The 24,487-nt window shown below is 31.0% G+C and overlaps 2 protein-coding genes and 2 pseudogenes across 4 annotated transcripts; 1 reads left to right on the top strand and 3 right to left on the bottom strand.

Moving 5' to 3' along the window:
- Positions 1 to 2,571: 2,571 nt before the first annotated feature.
- LOC104787427 (GDSL esterase/lipase LIP-4-like) lies at positions 2,572 to 6,143 on the bottom strand (annotated as a pseudogene). The gene is made up of 5 exons (XR_015557476.1): positions 5,826 to 6,143; positions 3,660 to 3,851; positions 3,397 to 3,563; positions 3,059 to 3,323; positions 2,572 to 2,978 (listed from the first exon to the last, which is right to left on the bottom strand). The product of XR_015557476.1 is annotated as a GDSL esterase/lipase LIP-4-like (transcript).
- Positions 6,144 to 7,862: 1,719 nt separating this feature from the next.
- LOC104787426 (uncharacterized) lies at positions 7,863 to 10,449 on the bottom strand. Of its 2 annotated transcripts, none has more exons than XM_010513006.2 (2): positions 10,319 to 10,449; positions 7,863 to 9,563 (listed from the first exon to the last, which is right to left on the bottom strand). In XM_010513006.2, exon 2 carries the CDS (start codon positions 9,555 to 9,557, stop codon positions 8,127 to 8,129), a length of 1,431 nt encoding a protein of 476 aa, XP_010511308.1. In that variant the 5' UTR covers positions 9,558 to 9,563; positions 10,319 to 10,449; the 3' UTR covers positions 7,863 to 8,126. The 2 variants fall into 2 exon arrangements, with proteins under 2 accessions (XP_010511308.1, XP_010511307.1); XM_010513005.3 differs by having other exon boundaries at positions 7,863 to 9,566; positions 10,319 to 10,447.
- Positions 10,450 to 13,989: 3,540 nt separating this feature from the next.
- On the top strand, positions 13,990 to 16,122 carry LOC147944301 (uncharacterized). Its single transcript, XM_087450711.1, has 5 exons — positions 13,990 to 14,209; positions 14,311 to 14,376; positions 14,816 to 14,919; positions 15,164 to 15,323; positions 15,469 to 16,122. The coding sequence occupies exons 3-5, from the start codon at positions 14,849 to 14,851 to the stop codon at positions 16,063 to 16,065; spliced, it is 828 nt and encodes a 275-aa protein (XP_087306837.1). The 5' UTR covers positions 13,990 to 14,209; positions 14,311 to 14,376; positions 14,816 to 14,848; the 3' UTR covers positions 16,066 to 16,122.
- Positions 16,123 to 19,095: 2,973 nt separating this feature from the next.
- LOC109132896 (exopolygalacturonase-like) lies at positions 19,096 to 21,998 on the bottom strand (annotated as a pseudogene).
- Positions 21,999 to 24,487: the final 2,489 nt, after the last annotated feature.

Consider the following 24,487-nt stretch of genomic DNA (forward strand, 5'->3'; position numbering starts at 1 on the left):
GTAATTTCTTTATAAAAAAAATTTGATATTCCATTTCCAAAATTTTACTACAAAGAGGAAATCATTAGAATTTAACCTAGCAATATAGCTTAAATTAAGGTGAATATAAAAGAAGTTAAAAATTAAATTAATCTTTGAGATTTTTTTTTTATTGCATTTCATATTATTTTATAGGAAAATCAAAAATACATCTTTTTCAATACCATTTTTCAGTAATACCATTTTAAATTAAAAAAAATATTCTCAGAAAATTCTCATAGTTTTATGATTATTACATAAACTAAAATGAATTAACATAACTAATACAACAATGTTATGCGCGTGATATTACCTAGTATTGAATAAAAACTAGGTATCATTCATCTAAAATAAATCATCTATTAATTAAAAACTAGGTATCCTTCATCTAAAATAAATCATCTATTAGGTACTAACCCGCGGTATACCACAGGCTGAACTTTATTTTTTAATGTAAATTTGTAATAATTTGTTTTGCTACTATATTGTTTATATTCATTTGTGATTATAAATTCAGTTTGCTTATATAATTTTTGTATTTTTAAAATATTTATTAAAAACCTTTGTCGATAAAATAAAACGACATCCTTGCTATAGTTCTGAAATAAGTAAAAAGATTGTCTCATTGACAGTTTTGTAATCTAGGATTATAGCCAACTGTCTCGAGATATTCGGTAAGTTTTCGTTTAATTCGAATCATATAGTATCTTTATATAGTTATATAAACCCTCTTTGTAACGGATATATATAGTAACATGATGTGTAAATGACTTAATCTCTGGTAGAATACTACATTAATTATTGAGTTCATTTTACAGTGTTAATATTCATAATTTTTATTTTGGATATCAATAATAATATGTGTAATTCGCAATAATATGACTAATTTTTATAATAATAATTTTATTTTATTTTTATTTTTGATAAATATTAAGGACTATTATTTTATTGTACATACATAATAATACTGTATTCCGTTTTATTAAAACATCGATAGAGAGTAACTCAGCTATTGTTAGTGTAGGAACGCATCATCTTTTTCTTTGTTAGGAAGTATCCTACTATCCTTCTAGTCCATCTTTTGGGAGTCTGCAAACTTTTTAGGAAAAATTATGTTACTATTAAATCAATACTATAATAATAAATGAATATTATGTGGGTATATTACCTGTTTTTGAAATCCTCGATTTCTTGTAGTTGAGGAATGAGGAGTAACTAATACTTGTGAACTATTAGACATTAGACACACTCCTGATATCTATTAGATGTAAAAAGAACCATAATAAATAAGTTTTTATTATGATGAGTATATTCTTATTTCGGTTATGGATATATTATGAGTATAATCTTATTTTTGAGTAAAGAAACAATCGATGTATCTTATGAGAATTTTTTTGTTAAGAGGATAAATATTTGGTAAATAGATATGATACTATATATATGGGATTCGAAATCTAACATGTTGCACAAAACTGATATATATTTTATTTGGTCTATGTATCTAACGCGTGATTTTCTGATTAATTAGATAGTTAAATGATTATTAATTATTAATTATTTTTAATACCCTCAATGATTTTAACTTTTATTTAACTATTTCTAATGGCATTTGAATGTAATTTCTTATAATTTTTAAGGTTAGTTTCTTTTTTGTACTTCTCAATTAATATAGTAGAATACTATTTAATTAATTAAGAACCACAAATAACAAAATGTCGGAAAAAAAAATCTAATTACATGAAATGCCATAGTATTTAGAGATAAGAGCATCACAGCTTCAAAACTAGTTTGCAAGCAATGGAAATCAATAGTAGACGACTCTTCATGGTCGCTCATCTGCAGGTATTCTCACAAAGAAATCGTGGCTTACTACGGATGCGAGATATGGGGACTTTCACGATCCCTTGGCTCGTACGTCTCCTCTTTCCTAACCGACAAATTCGGGACTTCATAATGAATTGATTTGCATCTACTGATTTTTAAAATGACAGTTTAGGTCTCATAACAACTTGAAACGTAGCAGCCACGGTAGCACTCTCAGTTTTGGCGAAGAATGGGACCCGGACAAGGATAAGAAGGACAACCTCTATATACCATTTACTTCGAGTTTTCTTCTCCCGCGGTGGCTGCATCGGATCCCTTCCTCGCCATCATAATCAGTTTGATTTCAACTTATACTTCCCTAAGCTAGAGGACAAGGTCAAGGACATATGGTGTTTCGTTTATTTTGAGCATTTTTTGTTCTTTTATTTATTTATTTTCTCGGATTAAATATAAGAAGTTGTACGGATCAGAATCGTACGTTGTGAGACTTGAGATCACAGTGCAATACACAATAAAAGGCTTTTGACGTCATTTGAATATAGGCTTTTACGTATATGACTTTAAAAACCTCACTTGGTGAAGCTTCTTTGTAGGATAACACCTACCCATATATACCCAAGCGTGGATTGCCTCCGAGTGATGCCTATACACTTTTTATAATCTGCACAAATATGAACATCAGGTCAGGGAGTTAGTATTGACCGAAAATATATGAACCCAACTTAGACGTTCATAAAAAATTATCTGATTTTATATATATGGTCCAACAATCTTAATCAGAAATTTATGCGTAGTTCTTGAATTTCTAGTACCTAGATACAACTTGCCAGATAAAATTCAATCGTAAAAAACAGTCTAGTTTCCAAGAATGAGCCTGTAAATCGATAATACTTTTGTTATCAGCGACGGCAGAAGAAATGGAATGGAGTTGATGGTTTTGATAAGTGCATTGAAAGAACTTTCATGGCGACAATGGCATTAGCTGTCTCGGTGTAATGAATCCCATCCCAGCTTACGAAGCGAGACCCTTTGTCACATACATTAGAGCCTATGTGGCCACATGTTATGTTGACATTGTAGTTGTAAGGAGTCCCTCCGTATCCGCAGCAAGCCAGCCATTAACGGTCTCCCAAAGCCTGCATTGATTTATCTAAGATATAACAAATCCGATTCCGCCAATGATGGTATGATGGGAGAATGAGTAACTATGCTTTACCGTATTCGTTGGAGTTTGCAATGAGGCTGTATTTGATAGTGTATATGTCGACATAGATTATTGTGGCGTCTTTAAGTTGGCTCCTCAGCTCCTCACACATATGATCTAATCTTTGGTTAAAAAGCTTTGCTGCCGAGTTGTAACTGGCTAAGCAACCGTGCTGGTCGAGATCTTTGCTCTTGACCATTGAGAGTTTTTGAGGTAGACAACCCAATGGACCAGTGTTGTGAATCCAGAATCTCCTTCCTCCTTCATTATATAATCTCTGCAGTCCGCAAAACCGATTACAAAAGGTTACATTGTGCATACTAGAGTTCTACAAACTCCGAAAATCTCACCTTTATGCCGCTTTGTATCTCGGAAACAATTTGTGGAATCAGCTTAACCGTCTGAGGATACGAGTTGCCTTTAGCGAAAGAATGTGCAATATCGTTCTGTCCTATATCAATCATGTATAATGCGTTTTTGAATCCATCCTCACTTATGTACATGCCCTTTAATGAATCTACAAATTAAAACACACATACTAACTCTTAGTCAAGATCATTACTAAGAACAGAGTATATATATACAACATTGATTTGAGATGAGGTTGGTTTACCTGAACTAGAAGCGAGCTCGAGTGATCGAGATTTGAAATGGCTGAATTGCATGAGCTGGATGCTGAGCGAGAAAGGGACGTTTTTGGGTAGAGTAGCGGATCCAACAATAGCGAAATTTGCACCGTTTTGAAACCTTGTTCCACCCAATGAATCTAAGTATGGTCTCAAAAGACTTGTATTCAAACTCTGGCCTACAAATTTTCTCGTTAGTAAATCCATTTACCAATTGTAAATGAACGCCAAAAGACAAATACAAACTCAATACACACCATCATAAAATACAGTGTGGCTAGTTTTTAAGTTACACTTGAAGACTAAGGCTTAGCAAAAAAAAAAAAAAATGCAGAACAAAAAAACCAAACACAACCAGCCAAACAAAATCTCACCAATACGAACCTAAACCAAATATTTTATGACCCCGTTATAGGAAATTAGGAATCTCTATATCAAATTATTCTAGCCAAATTTAAACCAACCCCAAATTTTGTGCAGTTCAACCGACTTAACCAAAATTTTATTAACAGTGATATATATATATATATATATATATCTTATTATATAAAGTTTGATATCAAACTTACTCATTAACAAGATCATGACACATGTCAATTGTATCATTCAGATGTTGACACATTTCAATTCTAAATTTATTAAAATAATAAAAAAAAACTAAAAATTAAAAAAAAAAAATTCTAAACCTATTGCAAAAAGAAATCTACTAACTATCAATATTTGTTTATTCTTTCTTTTCTAATATTATTATTTAATTATGTCGTAGTAGTTTTAGGTGTTAGTTATATTATTTCGTTAAATTTGATTTCTTATTAGAAATTCGTGATGATTTTAAAATTTCTTTTTTTATTATTTTGAATTTTTTTTCTTTGGTTACGAATATGTAAGATTAATACATATATATATTTTTTGTAGTATTTTCAAATTGTTTTTTATTTTATATTTTATATCTCTAAATTATCTAAAACTCATATATAATTGTGCTTATAATTTTTAATTTTTATTTTTATTAACTATCTTTCAATTTCTCAAATTTTATTGGGTTGGTCATAAACTCATTGTAATCGTATAGATATTTTTTTTCTTTTTATCCACAATATTTTTAAGTAAACAATTTTTTAAAGAAATATTTTAGTGGTAATACAAACTGTCACAAACAAATTTTAGCTGTGAAAAGAAACTATATCAAATTGAAAGTAAATGAACAAAAATTGGTTTAATTTGTTTATAAAGTTGTTTTATAGGTAGTGATAAAAAACAAATTATAACAATAAAATATTTTTAGATGTACGAACATATTTTTAGTGGTAAAATATATTATAAAATTGTATGTGGATTCTAATAAGATGACGTTTTGACGGGTTAACTCCATGTAAAACATGAATAAGTTGCGGAATATTTTTGAAATTTGACAGTATTTGTCCTTGGTTGACTAGCTACTCCTCTGCTTGGTCTTCGGTTTGACCTCCTATAATACTATTCGTAATGATTAATGTTTGAAAAAAGTTTTGGTGGTTGATAATATAGCTTTAGATTATTGTAATAATTGTAATAATAATTTTAAGATATAAAAATATAAATAAATTAGTGTATTAAAGTAAAAATTTATTTTTAACTAAAAATATTTATATATATCTGGAAAATATATTTTATTTACAAAAAAATCAATATATTCTTTTAAATTTTTTTGTAGTAGATATTTTTAAAACTCGTGCATCGAGTTCTAGTCTAGTATATATATATATATTTAATTAAATAAATAAAAAATACATATAAGTACAGTATTACACTTTAAATTTTACAACATAAACAAACATATTATTTTTATTTTGTTATATATTTTTATTTTTTTATCTAAACCCAAACTGAATCTAAACTCAAACCAAACCAAACCAAACCACACTAAAAATTTCAACTATAACAAACCAAAATTTGTTGCCTTCTAACATGTTCAACATGGGACCCACTGTCCAACTAGATCTCGATGACCAAATTTGTTTTTTTTTTTTCCATACGATGACCAAATTTGTTTATAGTTCACACCTGTGACGCACGACATTTATGTCTTAACACATCTGAGCCGTCCATTCCAGGTGCAAACGTACGGTGGATATAACACGATCACTAACAAAAGCAGAGTTTTTTTTACTTACAGAGGAAATCGATCAGAAGACGTCCGTCGGACAAACGACCGGTGGATCGCCGGAAAAATAAGCGTCCATTTGGTAAGCCAACGGGGTAACCAAGTCCAGCAACAAGGCCTCCTGTATCTGAATTAGAGTCTCCGAAGTTAAAAATCACCGGCGGAGTTATACAACTCGCCGCCTCAGAGGGTAGCCGGAGACTTAGCAGAACCAGTGACACGAATATGATAAAGAAGATGGAGAATGTATCTGATTGAATAAAGAGTGTGGCCATTGGAGAAATTTTGGTAGTGTGTGAAGAGAGGTTACCTCGGTAACTTTATATATTCAGTGTGGTCCAATGATATTTATATTGAATACCAAACTATAAAGGGTGGTGTAGATTTGTACAGATTAATTATCTCTGACAAAATTATTTACTCCATAGTTAATTGTGGTTTGTTTATAGGATAAGAATCTTTTTATGACTTTGGAAACATTTGTTTACCGTAACAAAATATTGGTACAAGAAAAATAGAAAATACCAAATATGTATTGTGAAGTATATGCATTGGCCGTAACCCGTAAGGAACGGAATGGTAACGTGAAATAAGCTTTCTATTTGGAAATCACAATATCTCTTTCTCAATCCATATGTCAAGTCTCGAGAAGATGATGCGTAAGGGGAGGTATTGGTTTGAGGGGAGGTATTGGTTTGAGATTTTAAGATAGTTTTAATGACTTTAAATAAAATCATGGAAAGTATAAAGTTGAGGATTCTTACTGATTGTTTAGAAAGTTTTTTAAAATTTTGCTGATTTGTTTTTCTTAATCTTGTAAAATCTCTCATAAAATTTTGTAAATTCTTGCTCAACAAATATTGCACAATATTCTTTTGATTCAACATTTCTGTAAAAAAAAAAAAAAAAAATCTCTTTGTGTTCAGGGTTCTTCTCTCGACATTGCAACCTTCAACATCGCCACACACGACGGTGGTGGTAGCCATAAACGGAGGCTCTCTTCTTCTCTGATCTATATAAATTGCATAAATTGTGGCGATCTCGTTGTGTGTCTCATTATTATATACAAAAAGGGTGTCATGATCCTTACGTAAACAAACATGCACACACACACACACAGAAGAAAGAGAGATAAAGAAAAAAGATGAGAGAGAGGGTACTCGAAGTGAAAGTTGAGAGAAAGAGCGAGAGATGAATATATTATACATTGACCTCTCTCTTTCACGAAGTGCACACAAAAAAAAAAGTCATGGACTCTATGTCACAATCTCTCTATTTGATGAAAGAGTTTTCATAACTCTTGTTATAAAGAAAATGATATAAAATCCTAAACCAATAACATAAAATTTGAATTCATTAACAATCCAAAATTCATTTGTTTTACTTGAATAACATAAAACTTTTGATGACTTTATAAAACTTTTAATCCAATAACACTAGATTTATCAAGATTTTAGATAACTTTTTATAAATCCACAACCAATAACACCAAATTTTAAAAGAGTTTTAAAAAGTCTTGATTGAATAACAACATATTTTACATAATTTTTAAAGTCATTAAAATTCTCTTTAAATCCCAAACCAATAACCCCCTTATTATAAAAGCTTTAAATGAGTTTTCATTACCATAAATAACACAACATATAATAACATCCTTGTTATAATAATTTCGACCCTTTGATCAAAATTTTATGTGGTTCATGTGCCTCCTTTGATAGTACTCATGGTCAAGCCCACAACCGTAGATCACCCCTTTCCCAATATATAGCACATACGATTTGAATTCGGTTTCGGTAGCACTTTTTTTTTTCTTACATATAATATAAAATTTATTGGAAAGAACTTTTTACATCAAGCTTTTGCTTTAATGCATATAACGTTTTATTAAACTTCTAATTTGAAATGAAGCACAAAAAAAACTTGTGTTTCGGTAGCACTTTAACAACATCCATCTAATCGGTTAAATCGAGCCAACCGCATTTAAACTGAAAAATATAGATAATGCAACATCATTAGTTCATTTTTTTTTATGTTGTCACAAACGTCATTTAACGAAAGGAAAAGAAAATTTATTATTTTGCCAAAAACACTTTGTAATTTATTAACTCACATAAATAAATAAAAAGAAAAAAAAAAACCATGTCAAGTGCAACACTTTGTAATTTATTAACTCACATAAATTAACTATTAAGTTCAGGTCAAGAAACATGTAGCGTAATCTTCTTCTCTGTCGATGGCGTTAAGTATTATTAAGTTCAGTTACATTGCATTATGCTGCCCCCAATTTCTTTTATGTTTGACAGACTTTACATCAACGCTCTCCCTCTGCGTCTTTAATCTGGTTCAAGACCTCAGCCTTTTGCTCCATTAAGGCTCCTATTTTTTCATCGATCTTTTCCAGCTTTGTTTTCAGCTTAGTGATGTCTTTACCACCCTTCTTCTTGACATCTTTTTCTTTCTTTTCTGCCTTTTTCTTTGCTTCTTTCCCCTTTTCTTCCTCACCATCTTCAGCTTTTGACCCTTCTATATTGGCGTCCTTAGCATGATCTTTCTCATCTTCTTCATCCTTTGTCTCTTTGGTTTCCTTTGTATCTTTCTTCTTGTTCTTCTTTTTATCTTTCTTCTTCTTTTTCTTCCCCTCTTCACTCTCATCGCCTTCTCCGTTAGACTTCTTTTTCTCTTCATTATCATCTTCTTCCTCCACATCTTTTATATTCTTCTTCTCAGCTTCTGGTTCTTCTAATTTAACATCTCTAGACACCACTTCAGCTTCAAGGTTTTTCTCCTTATTCTTTTCTTCTTTGTCATCTTTTTTAACCTTCTCCTTCTTCTTCTCCTTTTTCTTATCCTTTTTCTGCTTCATATCTCCTTCTTCCTCATCTTTATCTTCTGATTCTCTCTCACATATCTCATCTGTTTCCTTCTTCTTTGCCTTGTCTTTATTCTTCTTTTTCTTTCCCTCCTTATGTTCTGCTTCTTCTTCTGCATCATGTTCTTTCTTCTCTTTTCCCTTCTTTTGTTCATCTTCTTTCTCAGACCCATCCTTCTCTCCCTTTACCTTCTTTCCCTTCATCTTCTTGTCCTCCTTACCCTCGGATTCTTCTTTCTGTTTCTTCTCTTTACCCTCCTTTTTTTCCTCTGTTCCTGATTCATCCTTCTCTTTCTTCTTCTTTTTACCATCTTCTTCTTTTTCTAACGCCTCCTTTTGCTGTGATACATCCTCGTGTTTCTTCTCTTTATCATCCTTCTTCTTTTTTTCTTCTACAGCTGATTCATCCTTCTCTTTCTTCTTCTTGTTCTTTTTACCTTCTTTTTCTTCTTCTACCTCATTTCCTTCTGATATATCCTCTTGTTTCTTCTCTTTGTCCTTCTTTTTCTTCTTCTTTTCCTCCTCTTGCTCTTTCACTTTTACATCACTGTCTTTAACCTTCATGTCCCCATGGTCTTTTTCACCTTTTTTGGAAACAATTTTTTCGTCTTTCTTCTCTTCATGTTTGCCATCTTTATCTTCTTCTTCTACCTTTGTGTCATCCTTCTTGCCCTTAATCTTTTCTTTTTCCTTTTCCTTCTTTGTTTTCCCTCCACTTTCTTCATCATTCTTAGTTTTAACCTTCTCAATTGACTTTGCCTTCACTTCCATCTCCAACTCAACATTGTCTCCCTTCTCTTTTGGATCCACTTCTTGCGTCTTCATCTTGACATGGAGTTTCTCTTTCTTGACATTTTCTTCACTCAATGACATAATTCTCTACTAGAAAATGAAAAAAAATAATTTGTTATAATAAAATTCATTATGAAAAGAACTACACTTTCTCTAGTATTAAGCAAGAGGAGTAATGGTTTCTGCCTATATAGTCCTTTTGGTTTCGATGCTGCCAGCAATTAGCGCTAGCGACCAGCAACCAAATCACTTTCGTTCTATGGTCATTGGTTCAGCAATAAATTTCGATAAACAAATCACATTAGTTTGATAATAGTTGGTTCACCAACACATTTCCTACATTGAAACCTTTTGGTAGTTGGTCGTGGAAACCTGTCATGCTTTAGTGAACCAACAATTACAAAATAAACATGATCGGTGATTTGTTCCTTGCTAACAACTAGAAAAACATAACGCGTACTAAGAAAACAAAATGAACCATTTATCCTCTACAACCCTCACCACCGAGATTCAATGGACTAATTATACTCTACTAGCAAGAAAGACAATTCCTTATAAAAAAACAAATGAACAAGAATGTTCGATACTCCAAATCAAGAACTCCAAGAAAATCTCCAACTGATTCAACCAATATATAAAACCCAAGAGTATAGGACGCAAAGATTAATTCACCATATCAAAAAAGCCTACAAAGTAACTCAATAACAAACCCAAAATCTGAGATCTATCAAGAAGACAGCTGATAGAGAAAACTTGAAATTCAAGGAATATTTATAAGAACAAGATACTCTGGACAGAGATCAAACAAGGAAATAAAGAGGAAAATAAAAAACCTTATGTACCTTAGATTAACCAAAAGTTATAGCGAGCCGATCTGTAAAATGATCTAAGATGTGTTTGGTTATATACATGGGAAGACTTAAAGTTAAAGATAATGACTTACTCTCGTAAACGAGTCACACGGATGTGACGCTGAGACTCACGCGTTGGTGCCACGTCTTTGTCTTTCCTCATTGCTCTACTTTTTTTCTCGTCATTTTATTGTCTTTTTCAAAGTTTTATTTTATAACCTTTGGATTCACATTATGACTTAATAATTTATAAGTTACTAGGTTCGGACCGTACGTGCGGAGTTAATTTTAAAAGCTAAATTTGTAATCAGATTTACAATATATAATGTATATACAGATTATTTTTGCAAACTTACTTTTAGTAGGATTGGACCTTCGGATAACCCGTTCAGGTAAAATATTACCTAATCAACTTTGGTTAAACAGATTTAGGAAAACAGAATCTATTAGGTATTTTCAATATATGGATTCGGTTTAAGTTCGGGTACTATCGGCTTTGAGTTGGTATGGGTTACAAATTTGAGAACCGATTAGTACACCAAGTACCCAAAAATAATGACTTGATATAGCATTTATATTATAACTTTTGTTTTAAAAAAAAAGACATAAGAGTGTATGTAAAAAAATATAAAAATAATTAAAACATGTTTGATATAAATATTTCGGAGTGGATGTAATTCATGTTTCGTCTTGTACCTGAATTCTAGTTGTATAGAAAATGTATTCCCAATAGTGAAGATTCTCGATATATGACATTTCCGATATTAGACAAAAAAAATTATTCCCGATTGGAAACAGGATGGACCGAATACAAAAATTACCAAAATACCATTTGGGACTTACAAAATTAGTTGACTTTTTTATTCTTATTATTTTATGTCTGGTTCATCTATATTGCATTACGTTTCTTTGTTTTAAGAATTTAATATTGTAAAATACACTTTAATGCCTTTTAAAAAACATGTTACATATAAGATTGTAAGCGTCGATATAATTCAAAAATAAAATAATGTTTTCGAGGAAAATAAATAGATAAATTAGCTCAAAATAAAATAATATGGTTAGATATAATAATTATTTATAATACGTCCTAAAGTTATATCATTATATATATAGGTGAGAGTTTATGTTGCTTTTAATTATAAATAGTAAGGACCACAAAGTTTTTTTTGGTTGCTTTGTGGTTATTTTCAGTTTTGGGAATTCTTGGTCACAAATATTTCGGAGTGGATGTAATTATTTCTTATGAGAATTCTGTGTTTTTGTAAATATTATTTGTAGACAAAAAATCTTAAATAGTTTCAATATTATTTTTAAGAAACAGTTGAGAACTTTATAACATAAAAACAGAAAAAATGAATAATAATGAGAAGGCAGAATATATAAGTCAAATTTCATTTTTGATGTCTCAAAATTCATTACAAATTTTAAGTAAAGTATATGGCTCTTACCAATTTCAATTTTAGTCCCTCATGTTTTTTTCATGTAAACCCCTAATTTAAACAAAGTTCACAAAAGATAAATAGTTTTGATCATTCTAATTTTAAAATTAGAATTTTGCACCCTTCTAAGATCTCTTGCTTTCAAAGTATACCGAGAACTTTCATGAACCAAAATCGAAATCATCCTCCGGTTTGCAAGCAATTTGTTAGAAAATATATATCAACGCTTGAAATTTGTTCTAAACTTTTTCCGCTTAAGAACATGTAAATACTATAGTAATAGAGATCGATAATATAAACCTATACAACTCAACTAATTACAGTGTCTCAGACTCTTGAAAATGAAAAAAAAAAAAAATCAATAGATTATAGTTTCTCCATTCTCAAGTATGACATGCGTCAAAATCATTCCTTTCAATTCACCTAATAGACAACATGTAACAATATAATCATGGAGCATAAAAATAATACACTATTATAGTTAATGTATATATGTACTAACATATAAAAACAAAAAAAAATCAAAAAGAATGATAAGAGAAAATCAATTAGAAATATTTGATCATTTTACCTGCACCATTATTTTAAAAGTTTAACAATCTTGACTTATATGTTTCACATGTTTCTGAAGAGTTCCAAATCTGAAACACTTAAAAGCAATATGAAAAATAAAAATTAGAAATTTCAAAAACTCAAAACTTTGATGCTCGAAATTTTTTTTGTAAATGAATGAAATAAAAGAGTTTGATATGTCTTATATAGTGATTAGATTAGCTAGGGTTTCCTAACACAGAATATTTTAATATATTAACACAAAAAGATATTCATCAGTATCTTAGATTTCATTCATTTAAGTTTGATATATAGATTTTAGGAAAAGAAAAAAAATCATAATTTAAATATATTTATTGTTTTCGTAAATATCTCAAAATATATAACTAAATTAAATATGTTTACAGATATAGTTTTAATTTAATTGCCCGATTTTGATAGTAACAAATTTACTTTTTATAAATTTGAATTTTAAATTAGTTGTTTGTAACTGGATAGTTTCATTTAAATGCATTAAATAGTTTGAGTGATTTTAGGGATTAAATATGCTTGTAGTTAGTATTATTATTTTACCCCTGCTGGGTAGGATCCGAATCCTTTCAAACCGGATAGCATAGGATCCGCGTATTTTTTATTTAACCCGACTACAAACAAACCGGGTCACTTTAGGATCCACGGATTTTTTAGTTTTTATTTTGACCAAATTACCATTTTCGCAGCTTTTTGTTTGTTCTAACTTGAATAACATTAAATTTAATAATAGAGAACTTTATGACTATATAGTGAAAAATATTTATCTTTTAATAGTATAAATATATTTAGCCAATGTGAGACTCTACATACACTTTTCTATATCTTTTAATATATAATCAAATTAATTTTTTTTACATGTATAAATTTTTGATTTTTAATTTTTCTATCTATACTAATCATAATTAATTACTTAAATTTCGTTTAGAAAATATTTCAAAATCTAAACTAAGTAATTATTTGTTTTTATCTAATTATATTAAATTGATTTGTTATTTCCGTAAATATCTCACAATATAAAACCAAATCAAATATGTTTATATATATATATATATATATAATTTCGATTTTAATTCTTTGATTATTATGGAACCAAACATTAAATAGCTTTCACAGATATTGAGTAATTATCGGTTCTATTTATATGGATGTATAATTAAATTGTAATTTTCTTATATATCCAACAAATTGATTAAATTTATTTTTTGAAAAAATCTGTTTGTATACGCATTTATACTAAGATTTTCATATTTTTAGTATAGATATATAGTAAATATATATATACTAAGGTTTTCATATTTTTTCTGTTTTTTCCATATGTATTAAGATGAATTAATTAACATAGTTTTTTTTGGTTAAGAAAATTTAAAAATATAAAATAAAAGTTAATATTCAAATATTAAGTTAGATTTCTATAAATATCTCAAAATCTAGAACCATTTACGTTATATATATAATTTCAGATTGGGAAATTACCTAGAATATTGCATAAAAGTAGGTTTATTACTACACTAACACGTTGAGATTTCTGTCTTACTAGAATAACACATAAAAGTTTGCAAATTACTTCTATATCTGAATTGTGTGTTTTATTACGTTTTATGCCATTTATATTCCTGATTTTGTTGAGATTCTCTTAAATTTGGGTTGGCAAAAAAAATCAGATTAATTCCTTTTAATTTGATTCTCAACTAAAATCATGGCAAATAAAGAAAACTCAAAATTATTAGATCTCAGTTCCTTAGCTACATATCAATCGTTTTCCTAAAGCTTGTTCCTCTTCAACACCTCAAATCTCGATCTCAGTTCCTCAAGGTTGCTACGTTAAGCATCGTCTTTTGTGCTTCCGTCGTTGGTGGTAATATCTCGCTTCGTTAGCTTCTTGTCTCTTTTAATCAAGCCGTCGGTGCTATGACGCCGTTTTTCACCGCTCTGTTCGCTTATCTTATGACCTTTAAGAGAGAAGCTTGGGTTACTTATGGTGCTCTCGTCTCTGTTGTTGCCGGTGTTGTCATCGCTAGTGGGGTAATCACAGTTCTTCTCTTCCTCTGTTTTCAGTTATGTTAACAATGCCATATATGAAAGTTTGGGCTTTCCTAGATTTGAAAGATCTGATTTGGATTTTAGATGACTGATTCGTAGTTAGATGTTCATATGTTGGTGTGAAAGATCTAAACTTGGACAAAAGGTGTAAACTTTGAAATCAGGGTAAATTTGAGTGTTGAATTATCTAAAAAGCTTTAGCCTTTTTTTGTTTATGGTCTAATTATCAAGTGTAGAAATTTTGGTAGAACAACATTTTGGGATCTAACCTTCCTTATTTCTACTGGAAGGTGATATCTTTAACCGCTTAATCAAGTGGTTGGTTATATCCTTTGTGCAGAGACGATCTTGGTTTTATTATTAAGTTTATGTGTAGTGTGTGTATGATGTTGATCTAAAGCACAAAGTTTTGTTTTTGCAGGGTGAGCCAGGATTTCACTAGTTTGGGTTCATTATGTGCATTAGTGCTACGGCGGCAAGAGCCTTTAAATCTGTTCTTCTAGGCATTCTACTTTCTTCTGAGGGGTAAATAATATATCACGCCTTCATTTGTCTTTAGATTCTGTAAAGCAGTTAAGAGGATCAAATCAGGAAAGTTTTGTTGCCTAATTAAGAAATCTCATAAATGGTTGGTTCTTAGGTAGAATGTTGCAATACATTATTATCAGGTTAAGATTTTAACGCATAGAAGAACTAAATTGTTACCAAAAACACCAACATTTATATATGATGTCTCTGTTGTTCCTCTTCTTCTTTCTTTCTCCTGCAGGGAAAAGTTGAACTCGATGAATCTGATGTTGTATATGTCTCCAATAGTTGTCATTTCTCTTCTTCCCGTCATGCTAGTTATGGAACCAGACGTGATCAGCTTGACCTTGATACTTGCAAAACAACATCAGTACATGTGGATACTTCTTCTAGTTAACTCGGTGATCAGCTGTGTTGTTTTTTAGATTTATGCTTCAATTACTGTTAATGTCCTGATGATCTGTTATGTATTTATGTGGTTCTTGATTTGCCATGGTGAGTTAGGTCTTTAAATGAGTTTTTTTTTTTGTGTGGATGGATAAACAGATAATGACCGCAACTTCATCGAATAAAGAACTTGCAGTGTCTGTTTCGTTTGGTAAGTTTGAGAATGATTCACTTTCATGGGAGAAATTTTCATCTTTTTCTCCAAACAAGTACTTGGAAGAAGTGGAGAAGTGTGCAACTGCTGGATCAGTAGCTCAGAAGAAGGCTTATTTCGAATCACATTACAAGAAGATTGCTAAGAGAAGAGCTGATATCATCATGGAGCAGAATCAGAACCGGGGAAAAACATACGATAGTGACAATGACAAGTCAATGATGATTGACTCTAATGCTTGTTATGAATCTAACAGTGAAAGTACTTCAGAAAAAGATAAGCTTTTTGCCAGCATTGCCACTAAAGTGAATGAAACATGTATTTATGAGCCTCTTGAAGAAACTATGGACTTCGAGGATCGTCAAAGCTTGGCTGATGCAGGGGATGATCTGAATACCTTAAAGTTGGAGAAACTTGAAGATACTTCATCAAAGGATACACGTAAAAAGAATGAAACGCCAATGAAGGAGACAAAGAAACAGAAAGATCATAATCCAATCAAGAAGACAAATAAAAATATATTGTATATTATTGTAAAATAACATCTTAAGGTATTTGATGTATAGATGTTTGAAATAAAGGATCAAAGGATGGAGAAATAGTAGAGATGTTTGAGAAAAAAAGTGGGTGAGCTTAATGAAGTGATAGATGGGAAATATATCTATTTAGAAGCTATAAGGAGTAGAAGATGGAGCATTTGCAGAAGATAGAAGAGTTGGAACATAGACGAAGGATAGAGATTTGTTTGGTTGTAATTAATAGAATTTTAGGGTGAATGTGAGGTTTTATGTACAACTAGATCACTTAGGTACAACTGAGAAAATTTCAGTATAACTTGAACTATTTGGTGCAACTGTACTATAGCTATTAAAATAAGTTTAAATATGGATAATGTGAAAATGAAAAAAAATAGATTTTTTGGCGGCAGATATTCATTTAATATCATCACGTGTGGTAAAATGAACCAAAGACAACAGGATATTAGTAAAAAATTATTTGGTATACACATAATTATACATAGTTGTCCACTTGTATTCTCATATTCATAGTTGAACTTTTGTATTTTTTCGTATTTCCAGTTGGACTATAATATAAATTATTAAGCAGTTGGCCACAAGATTTATCACTATTAATTAGCATATACAAGGTTTTCATAACACAATGTTCATAAAAACTTGGGTTTCACCTCTTTTGCTTCATTTGAGGTGATCATTTACTAAGTCTTCCTTATACTATAAAGAGTGTTTTATGTGAAAACGATAGTATATATTAGAAAGTGATAAATTCTTGTATTGTTGATTAAACATGGTTCTTTAATATATCAATATGTTTTAGAAATTCTTATAAACCTTAATTATCATTTTCATATTTTAAATATAAATGCAAATCTAAATATATATTTAGTTTTATCTAGTTGAACTGAGTATTGTATATTTATGTTATCTAAATATTACCCTCTATAGTTAAAATGTAATTTTGTGTGGTTATTGTTCATTACCTCTCAAAAATATGATAAATAAATAAATAATTACGAATTACATAGGTTGTTCTAGTAACATCTCTTACTTTTTCTAGTAACATCTCTTACTTGTTCCATTTCCGGTGAACAACAACGACAATATTAGCTAGGGTTGTAGAAGAAGATATGTTGAAGATGACTACAAAATTACAATAATATTGTTCATTAAAACGGATTTATGGACCTACACTAAGCAAAAGAACGTTATGTACGTACACTAATCTCAAGAACATTATGTATGTATAAGTTCATATGTACGTACACGTTTATATGTACATACACGTTCGATTTTAGGTTTAATGAACCCAAAATTACCAAAATATCCCCGTCTTCTACCTCTAACATACGACTGAAAATCCTAATTTCCCCTGCCTCACTTTATTTTTTCACGACTTATGTCTATTTTTTTGGTTTCACTTGTGGGGTTTTTACTCAACTATTATAGATTTTCGTCTCAACATCTGATTTCTAAATTAAAAACCTATAAAAAGTGAGTTATATAGATTTCCGAAACGATATCTTGCTTTTCCATGGATGAACCCAGAGGAAAGATTTCCGAAACTGAGTAGGAAAAAGACGTTTGCTCCGGCCGATAAACAGAACACGATTGATGAATCTGCTACAAACTTTATTACATGAACACCATTAATCGGAAGAACAGCAAACGTGTTTAGATCTATCCCAAATAAGTCTATCACAACGCTAGACTGTCTTTGCCAGCTCAAACAAATTCGTATTATTCTGGTAAGACTTTACAGCTGTCAAAAATGCCTACTAAATCTACCACAGACTAGAAGTCTACCAATACACTACGAAAACTATTGAGAAAAATAAACAAAGTATACCAAAAATATCTGTAAAGGATGAGGTCTGTCGCATAAATCTGTCGCAACAGGCCATTAGTCTACCATAAATATCTTTTGGGTCATATTGACTGTTGAAGGTGTACGTCAGATATTTTTGGTACACTTAGTTTTTGATACATACGTCCACCGATAAGTGTACCAACACTACAACTAAGTGTACCATCTACGTTGACCGATAAGTGTACCAAGACTACAACTAAGTATACCAAAAATATCTGACGTACACCTTTAATTAGTCCACCTGTATAAATCTACCATCAAAGGATCGGTAGACTTAGTCTCAGTTTCCAATGTTTTTTTTTTACTAATGGCATTACCCGTAATTACGTTTTTTTCTCAACACTAGTTTCAAGGGTAGTATGGGTACAAAGTTTATTCTAGTAATTACCAACAATTGTGTGTTACTTTTGTAATAATGAAGTTTTTATGTAATATTCTAGTAACTCACCCTTTCAGATTTAATAATTTGCTTTTATGGTAACAAATTTAAAACAATTCCAAAAATATTGGCTAATTTTAATTTTATAATTAATTTCATAACTATTGTTTCCATAAATATTAGATTTTCAAATAACAGATTTTGTTTACCATATATTGTTTATTTTTTTTTTAATTATATAATCAATTGGACATGTTTGGCAACATGGATATATGATATGTTTTTTTTTCTTTCCAAAATCTTGTTTTGTACTCCCCAATTAATAGTATAGATATCTGGAACAATATTTTCCTTTAAATTTTTAATTAGACTATTTAACATTAATAAAATGACTATCAATTTTTTTTGGAAAAATGTTTATCAGTTAGTTGGAGTATCCTCCAACACATCTACACACATACAAACAATTTAAATATTCTCTAAACTAGGCGATCTATTTTTATCACATAAAGATATGGGTAAACTAACACAAATTATGTGTAGAGTACCATAATCATAGAATCCGATACTGTTCTGGTGTACGAGACGATGGAATATGGTACCGTTCCGTTATGACCCAATTTAAAATATTTCTACCTGGTTTTTTTTTACCTAACCGGACACAATTTTCCGGTTTAAAAAAAATGACATAGTAAAAAGAAAACACAAACCCGATAGCTTCATTTCATGATTTAACCTTTAAAAAAAAAAAATTCTCCCTTTACCTAGGGTTCTTCTGAGTACAGTCGATTTAAGGAAAGAAAAACAATCATCTTGGTCGATTCTCTATTAGCTCATAAGAAATTGGTTTCTCAACATACACGTCCAGCTCTCTCATCCAACGCCCAGCTAATGACATCTTCTTTTTATTTGCATCAACATTTTCCCAAAGAGGATGCTTATCTGCTAAATCTTCAAATGGTAACTTGTACCACATTCTCCCTAAAGTAATCCTTTTTCCAAACAACTTCAATAACACATCTGTGAAGATGTCATTAGAATCCACTTCAAATCCTTCATCAATGTAATCAGACACACCATTTGTTTATTTGAATTGCCCAGAATGATGGCAATTCACTTTGACAAGTTCCTCGATACTGTAAAACACATAAAATGATAACATTAACAACTTATCTTACACAATGATGAAAAGCAAAAAAAAAAAAAAAACTTTCACACGACAAAAATCCGACAACAAGAATATTCTACAAATACTCGACAAGGACAAATTCATTCTTATTTTCAAACTAAACAACTTGAAATCGACCCCACTACTTGTTATAAAGGAAAACACAACTCGACAAAAAACAGTAATTAGAGAAAACTGACAAAAATCCAATTTGTCCTTTGTCCAATGTGAAAAGCTACATTCGATTTTTCACACTAAGATATTCGAAATTGACCCTACTAGTTTATAAAAGAAAACCCATAAACAATCCCCAACAAAAACCATAAGAAATCCCCAAAAAAGTAAACCCAGAAACCCTCATCTCGCAAATTTGGATTGGAAACACTTTTAACTCGAATCAAGTCAAATTCGAGATATCTTACCTCATTGTAATGAGACTCGAGTTCGATTCACTACCAAAACTGTCCTGTTTCAGTAGATATTGTAGGATTCGAACGCTTCCTTCGTCTCGTCTACTCCGAAGAACCCTAGAAAAAGGGAATTTTTTTTCCAGATTGTGAATGCAAATGAAGAATCGGGTTTCTTTTATGTTTTTACTCTTTCATTTTTAATTGGATCGCGTTTGGGCTGATTTTATTTTGGTTGGGTAAAAAAAAAACCAGGTCAAAATATTTTTAATTGGATCATAACGGACCAAATCTCCGGTACAAGATTCCGTCGCGCCGTACACTAGAACGGTACCAGATTCTATTGTTGTGGTGCTCTACACATAACTTGTGTTAGTTTACCCATATCTTTATGTAATAACGATAGATCACATAATTTAGAGGACATTTAAATTATTTGTATGTGTGTGCATGTGTTGGAAGATACTACAAGTAGCTGGCAAACATTTTTTCATTTTTTTTTTATATTAAAACCTCAATATTATGAATACTTATTTTCAGACTAACCATTCATTTATAACTTTAGTAATTATATATGGAACAAAGAAACATATTTACATGGTTATGATTCAGTTCGAAATTTTGGTTAAAAGAAAGAAAATAAAATATTACACACCATTTGCTTAGAGAATTATATTTATACATAAATGAAAATATCATATCGAAAATATCGTCATTGCACTGATGGACCACCAAATCAATTTAGACAATATTGAGGAACCATCTTACCACTAGTGGATCCGTCAACATTTTCACACATCGCAGTGGAAGAATCAAGTCCGTTATTCTTTAGGTTAATGTCAATTAGTTCAACATTTTTGCACGGAAAGCTCTTGCTACATTGCAGATTTACTGCCAATTTGTTCTTTGATGTTCCATATATGTTCTTTAACTTAATGTCTTGGATCTGAACGTGAGACTCACCCTGACAAAAGAAATCACAAGTTGTATTTTGTTTGTTTTTGGTAGTGATAAAAATATATATGAAGGTTGCTTTTTTTTTTTTTTTTTTGCATAGAAAGTTAACCTTCTTTTCATGTTCTCAAGGTGGGTGAGGACAATACTTCTGATCGATGTTGATCGCTTTTTCAAAATCAATCAATCTGAATATTCTCATACACGAAGTTTGAAACAAGGATTTTTGAAGCTGAAGATTCCCAAGTTTTGATCCAAATACCATCGCTTGTGCCATTGAAAACGATGTCTCTTATTGTTAAGTCCTTCACGTCTTTCTCCTCTTTGTTCTTCCCTAAGCTTCCAACACTGATCCCATGTCCGGGACCACACTTGACATTTGAGATATCGAGGTTAGTGGTTCCAGAGAGAATAGCGATACAATCGTCTCCAGTACCAATGTTTGTGTTCGAGATGTGAATGTTGCTACATGAACCCATCTTGATACCGTCAGTGTTGGTACTATCACCAGGAGCTGTTATAAGTGACACCGGTAATGTTAAAGTGATGGACGGAGAAGAAGTTGAAGTGTCCCATTTTGCTGTTTAGTGATGTTATGTCTTTGATATTTGAGTTGTTGACGAATGCAAATCCCATAGTCTATGAAAAAAATTCAAATTAACTAAAACACTTACTACTTTCTCATACATATATAAAAAAGACTACAAACGTTAATTAACTGTAGATAATAAATAATGATTAAAACACTTTCTTTTCATTGTATAAGTATCATATCAAATGTTCTGTACTACGCTTTAAATGTAAATAATAAGCATATAGTTGAAAATGAATTGTAGCTTAAAGAAGTTTAAGAAATGTTACCATAGCTAGTTTAGGACAATTGAGGTTTTTGTGGCAGTCATTGAGTGGCCAAGACTCTTTTCCTTGGCCGTCAAGTGTACCAACACCGGAGGTCGATTGATTATTGATGTACCTAAAGTTGATCCATGTATCTTGCTTAATGTCTCTAGGATTTGAAGGAGCCAATAAAGTTTTTTTTTTTTTTTTTTTTTTTTTTTTGAGCCAATAAAGTTCCATCGATGACAAATTCAATAGAATTTTTGCATGGACCCATGAACTCTACACCACCAAGGTAGAAAGTTCCTTTGGTACGTAGATTTTACTACTTCCCCTTCTCTCCATACTTTTGTGAATGCCTAATTTCGTGTGCGTGGAAAATGACACAAGTTAATTATCATAACAATTTAAAATATATTTTTAATCTTTTACTTATATATATACTAGGTATGGAACCCCCGCGATATTGCGAGGGAACTCATTTTAGTAAAATATTTATTACAAAATTTTTTTAATTAAATTTATTTATTAAACTATTGGGATCCCTAAACTATCTAATAAAAATTTTAAAAATATACAAATTTTTGAAATATTCTTTATATCTTTATTACAAAATATTCTTTATAAAATAATATTACCTTCACATATGATTAGATAAATAATTATCAATGCTACACACATCAAATTAAACAAAATTTTACGATTAACTGCCATGAGATAACATTTCAGTCGTGTTATTTCGTTCACTTTTATTCGTCGTAACCTTTCGTTCGCATCTTTTCAATGTAACTTTTTATCTGTGTTTTTTTTGTCTTAATTTTTCATAATTTTTTTTTAATTTCTGAAAAATGAATAAATGCAATCTACAGTCGTGTCTTCTCTTCTTAACCTTACAGTCATATTTTGTATATTTTATGAATCGTTACAACTTATTCTCTTGTTGTCAAATATGATATGTAAATGATTATATTTTTAAATTTCTTTTTTTTTATTTGTTTTAAATGATAAATTATGAATACATTGTATAAGACACTATAAATTTCTTAAATAATCATATAATAAATTACAAATATTAAAAATATTAATTGAGGACCATTCTTAAAATGACATAATGATTTGTTTAAATTCATTTCTATTAATTATTTTAATCTTTTTAGCATAACTCGAACATATTTCTATTTCCAAAATCAATTTTTACTTCATAAAAAAAGAATATAAATATTACTATTTAGTCAATCAGTAAGAAAATTACCAATCCTCTCAAATTTGAATATAACTAAACAGAAAATTAGCACATATTTATTTATTTGAATCAAAACTCAGTTATATATTCATATAAAAAAAGAATACATATATTTTCATAAAGGTAGTTGTAACATCCGTGAACCGAAATCCCGGTTTGGGAGTTGCATCGGTCGATGCAAATGTTGCATCGGTCGATGCAAGGTTGAGTCTCTGCGTTTTGACTTAAGTCAAATGCTGCTTTTTGGGTAAAGGAAACCCTTAAGTCGTTTTTGTGTCATTAGTCCTGGGGAGCCGTTTTTGAGAGAAACGAAAGGAGAGAAAAAGTTATTGAGAGTTCTTGGTGATTTCTTGGAGTTTGGAGGCGTTTCTGTAGAGATCTGAGGCTTAGGACGTTCTAGGAGCTTCCTAGGAGCGTGTTCTTGGTTGTTTGAGGTTCAGATTCTTCTGTGGCAAAGGTAAGTGCATGACCATGGCTTATCTAAGCTAGAGATCTCTCTGATTTGCTTGTTATGTGTTGTTAGGCTGGTTAGATTGTTATTTGGGACGTTAGTAAGCTTTCTTGTGGCTTGGGATCAAGTTTTCGTGGTTGCAAACGAAGATCCGGCGAGAAGCTTCAGAGGAAAACGATGCTCGGCATTGCATCGGTCGATACAAGTTAACCTTGCATCGGCCGACGCAGATCTTGCATCGGTCGATGCAACCTCCATCTGGTGTCGGTCGATGCATGTTGGTATCGGTCGATGCAGAGTCCTCGTTTGTTATTGTTGATTGTTGAATGTTGTTTGATGGTTAGAGATGTCTCTATTGCTTGTGTGTATAGCCCAGTAGATGGGAGGATTGCCTTACTGAGTGTTTATAAAATACTCATGCATTGCAATATGTGTTTGTGGTGCAGGTAAAGGCAAAGTGTGATCGTGGAATCAAGGCAATGAAGAGGAGGATGTTCTAGGGACTCGATTTGATGTTGTCTGGCTTGCTAGGTTGCTAGAGTTGAGTCATTAGAACATTGCTAGGTTGCTGGTTCTATGACTGCTATTTGATTATTGGATATTGTTGAGGTTATGATTATTGGTTATTATTGGATTATTATTTGGATATTGATTGGTATTGGTTATTCTGCTGTTGGTTGTGATTGTGGTTAGGTGGCTAGTGGATATGGGACCACTAGTTGTAGATTATTTATTATATTATTATTTATTATTTATTATTTAAAAAAAGAAAAGGTCGGTCGTTTCATTTTGGTATCAGAGCCCTTACGGTTCTAGGTTTGGGTTCGCTAGGTTTCTGTTGTGATGTTTTGGATTGCATACTTTGATTGATTATGTGAGTTAGTCAATTGTGTGTGGCATGGAGTCCTAGAACATCCTCTTCGGGCCTTCAATGAGATTTCACGGTGAGTTATTGTTATGTTTCTTTGTGTGGTATTGATTTGTTTTCTGCTTGTTAGCCTCTGTTCTTGAAAGATCAGTTGTTAAGGTGTTTGAGTTATTTGTCGTGGACGGGGACGTGGTTGTGGTCATTGAGTGTGTGGTCCAGAGCTCCACGAGGAGGTACGTTAGAGGGTCGCAAGCGTATCAGGAGGGACCAGA

This window comes from Camelina sativa, chromosome 5, assembly GCF_030686135.1.
Source record: "Camelina sativa cultivar CO46 ecotype springtype chromosome 5, ASM3068613v1".
NCBI lineage: Eukaryota > Viridiplantae > Streptophyta > Magnoliopsida > Brassicales > Brassicaceae > Camelina > Camelina sativa.

Bases quoted from the DNA above. Each gene is read 5' to 3' on its own strand.
- LOC104787426 (XM_010513006.2), bottom strand. From the start codon at position 9,557: ATGTCATTGAGTGAAGAAAATGTCAAGAAAGAGAAACTCCATGTCAAG.
- LOC147944301 (XM_087450711.1), top strand. From the start codon at position 14,849: ATGTGCATTAGTGCTACGGCGGCAAGAGCCTTTAAATCTGTTCTTCTA. The intron at 14,920-15,163 runs GTAAATAATATA...TTTCTCCTGCAG, and splicing joins ATTCTACTTTCTTCTGAGGG to GGAAAAGTTGAACTCGATGA. The intron at 15,324-15,468 runs GTGATCAGCTGT...ATGGATAAACAG, and splicing joins TACTTCTTCTAGTTAACTCG to ATAATGACCGCAACTTCATC.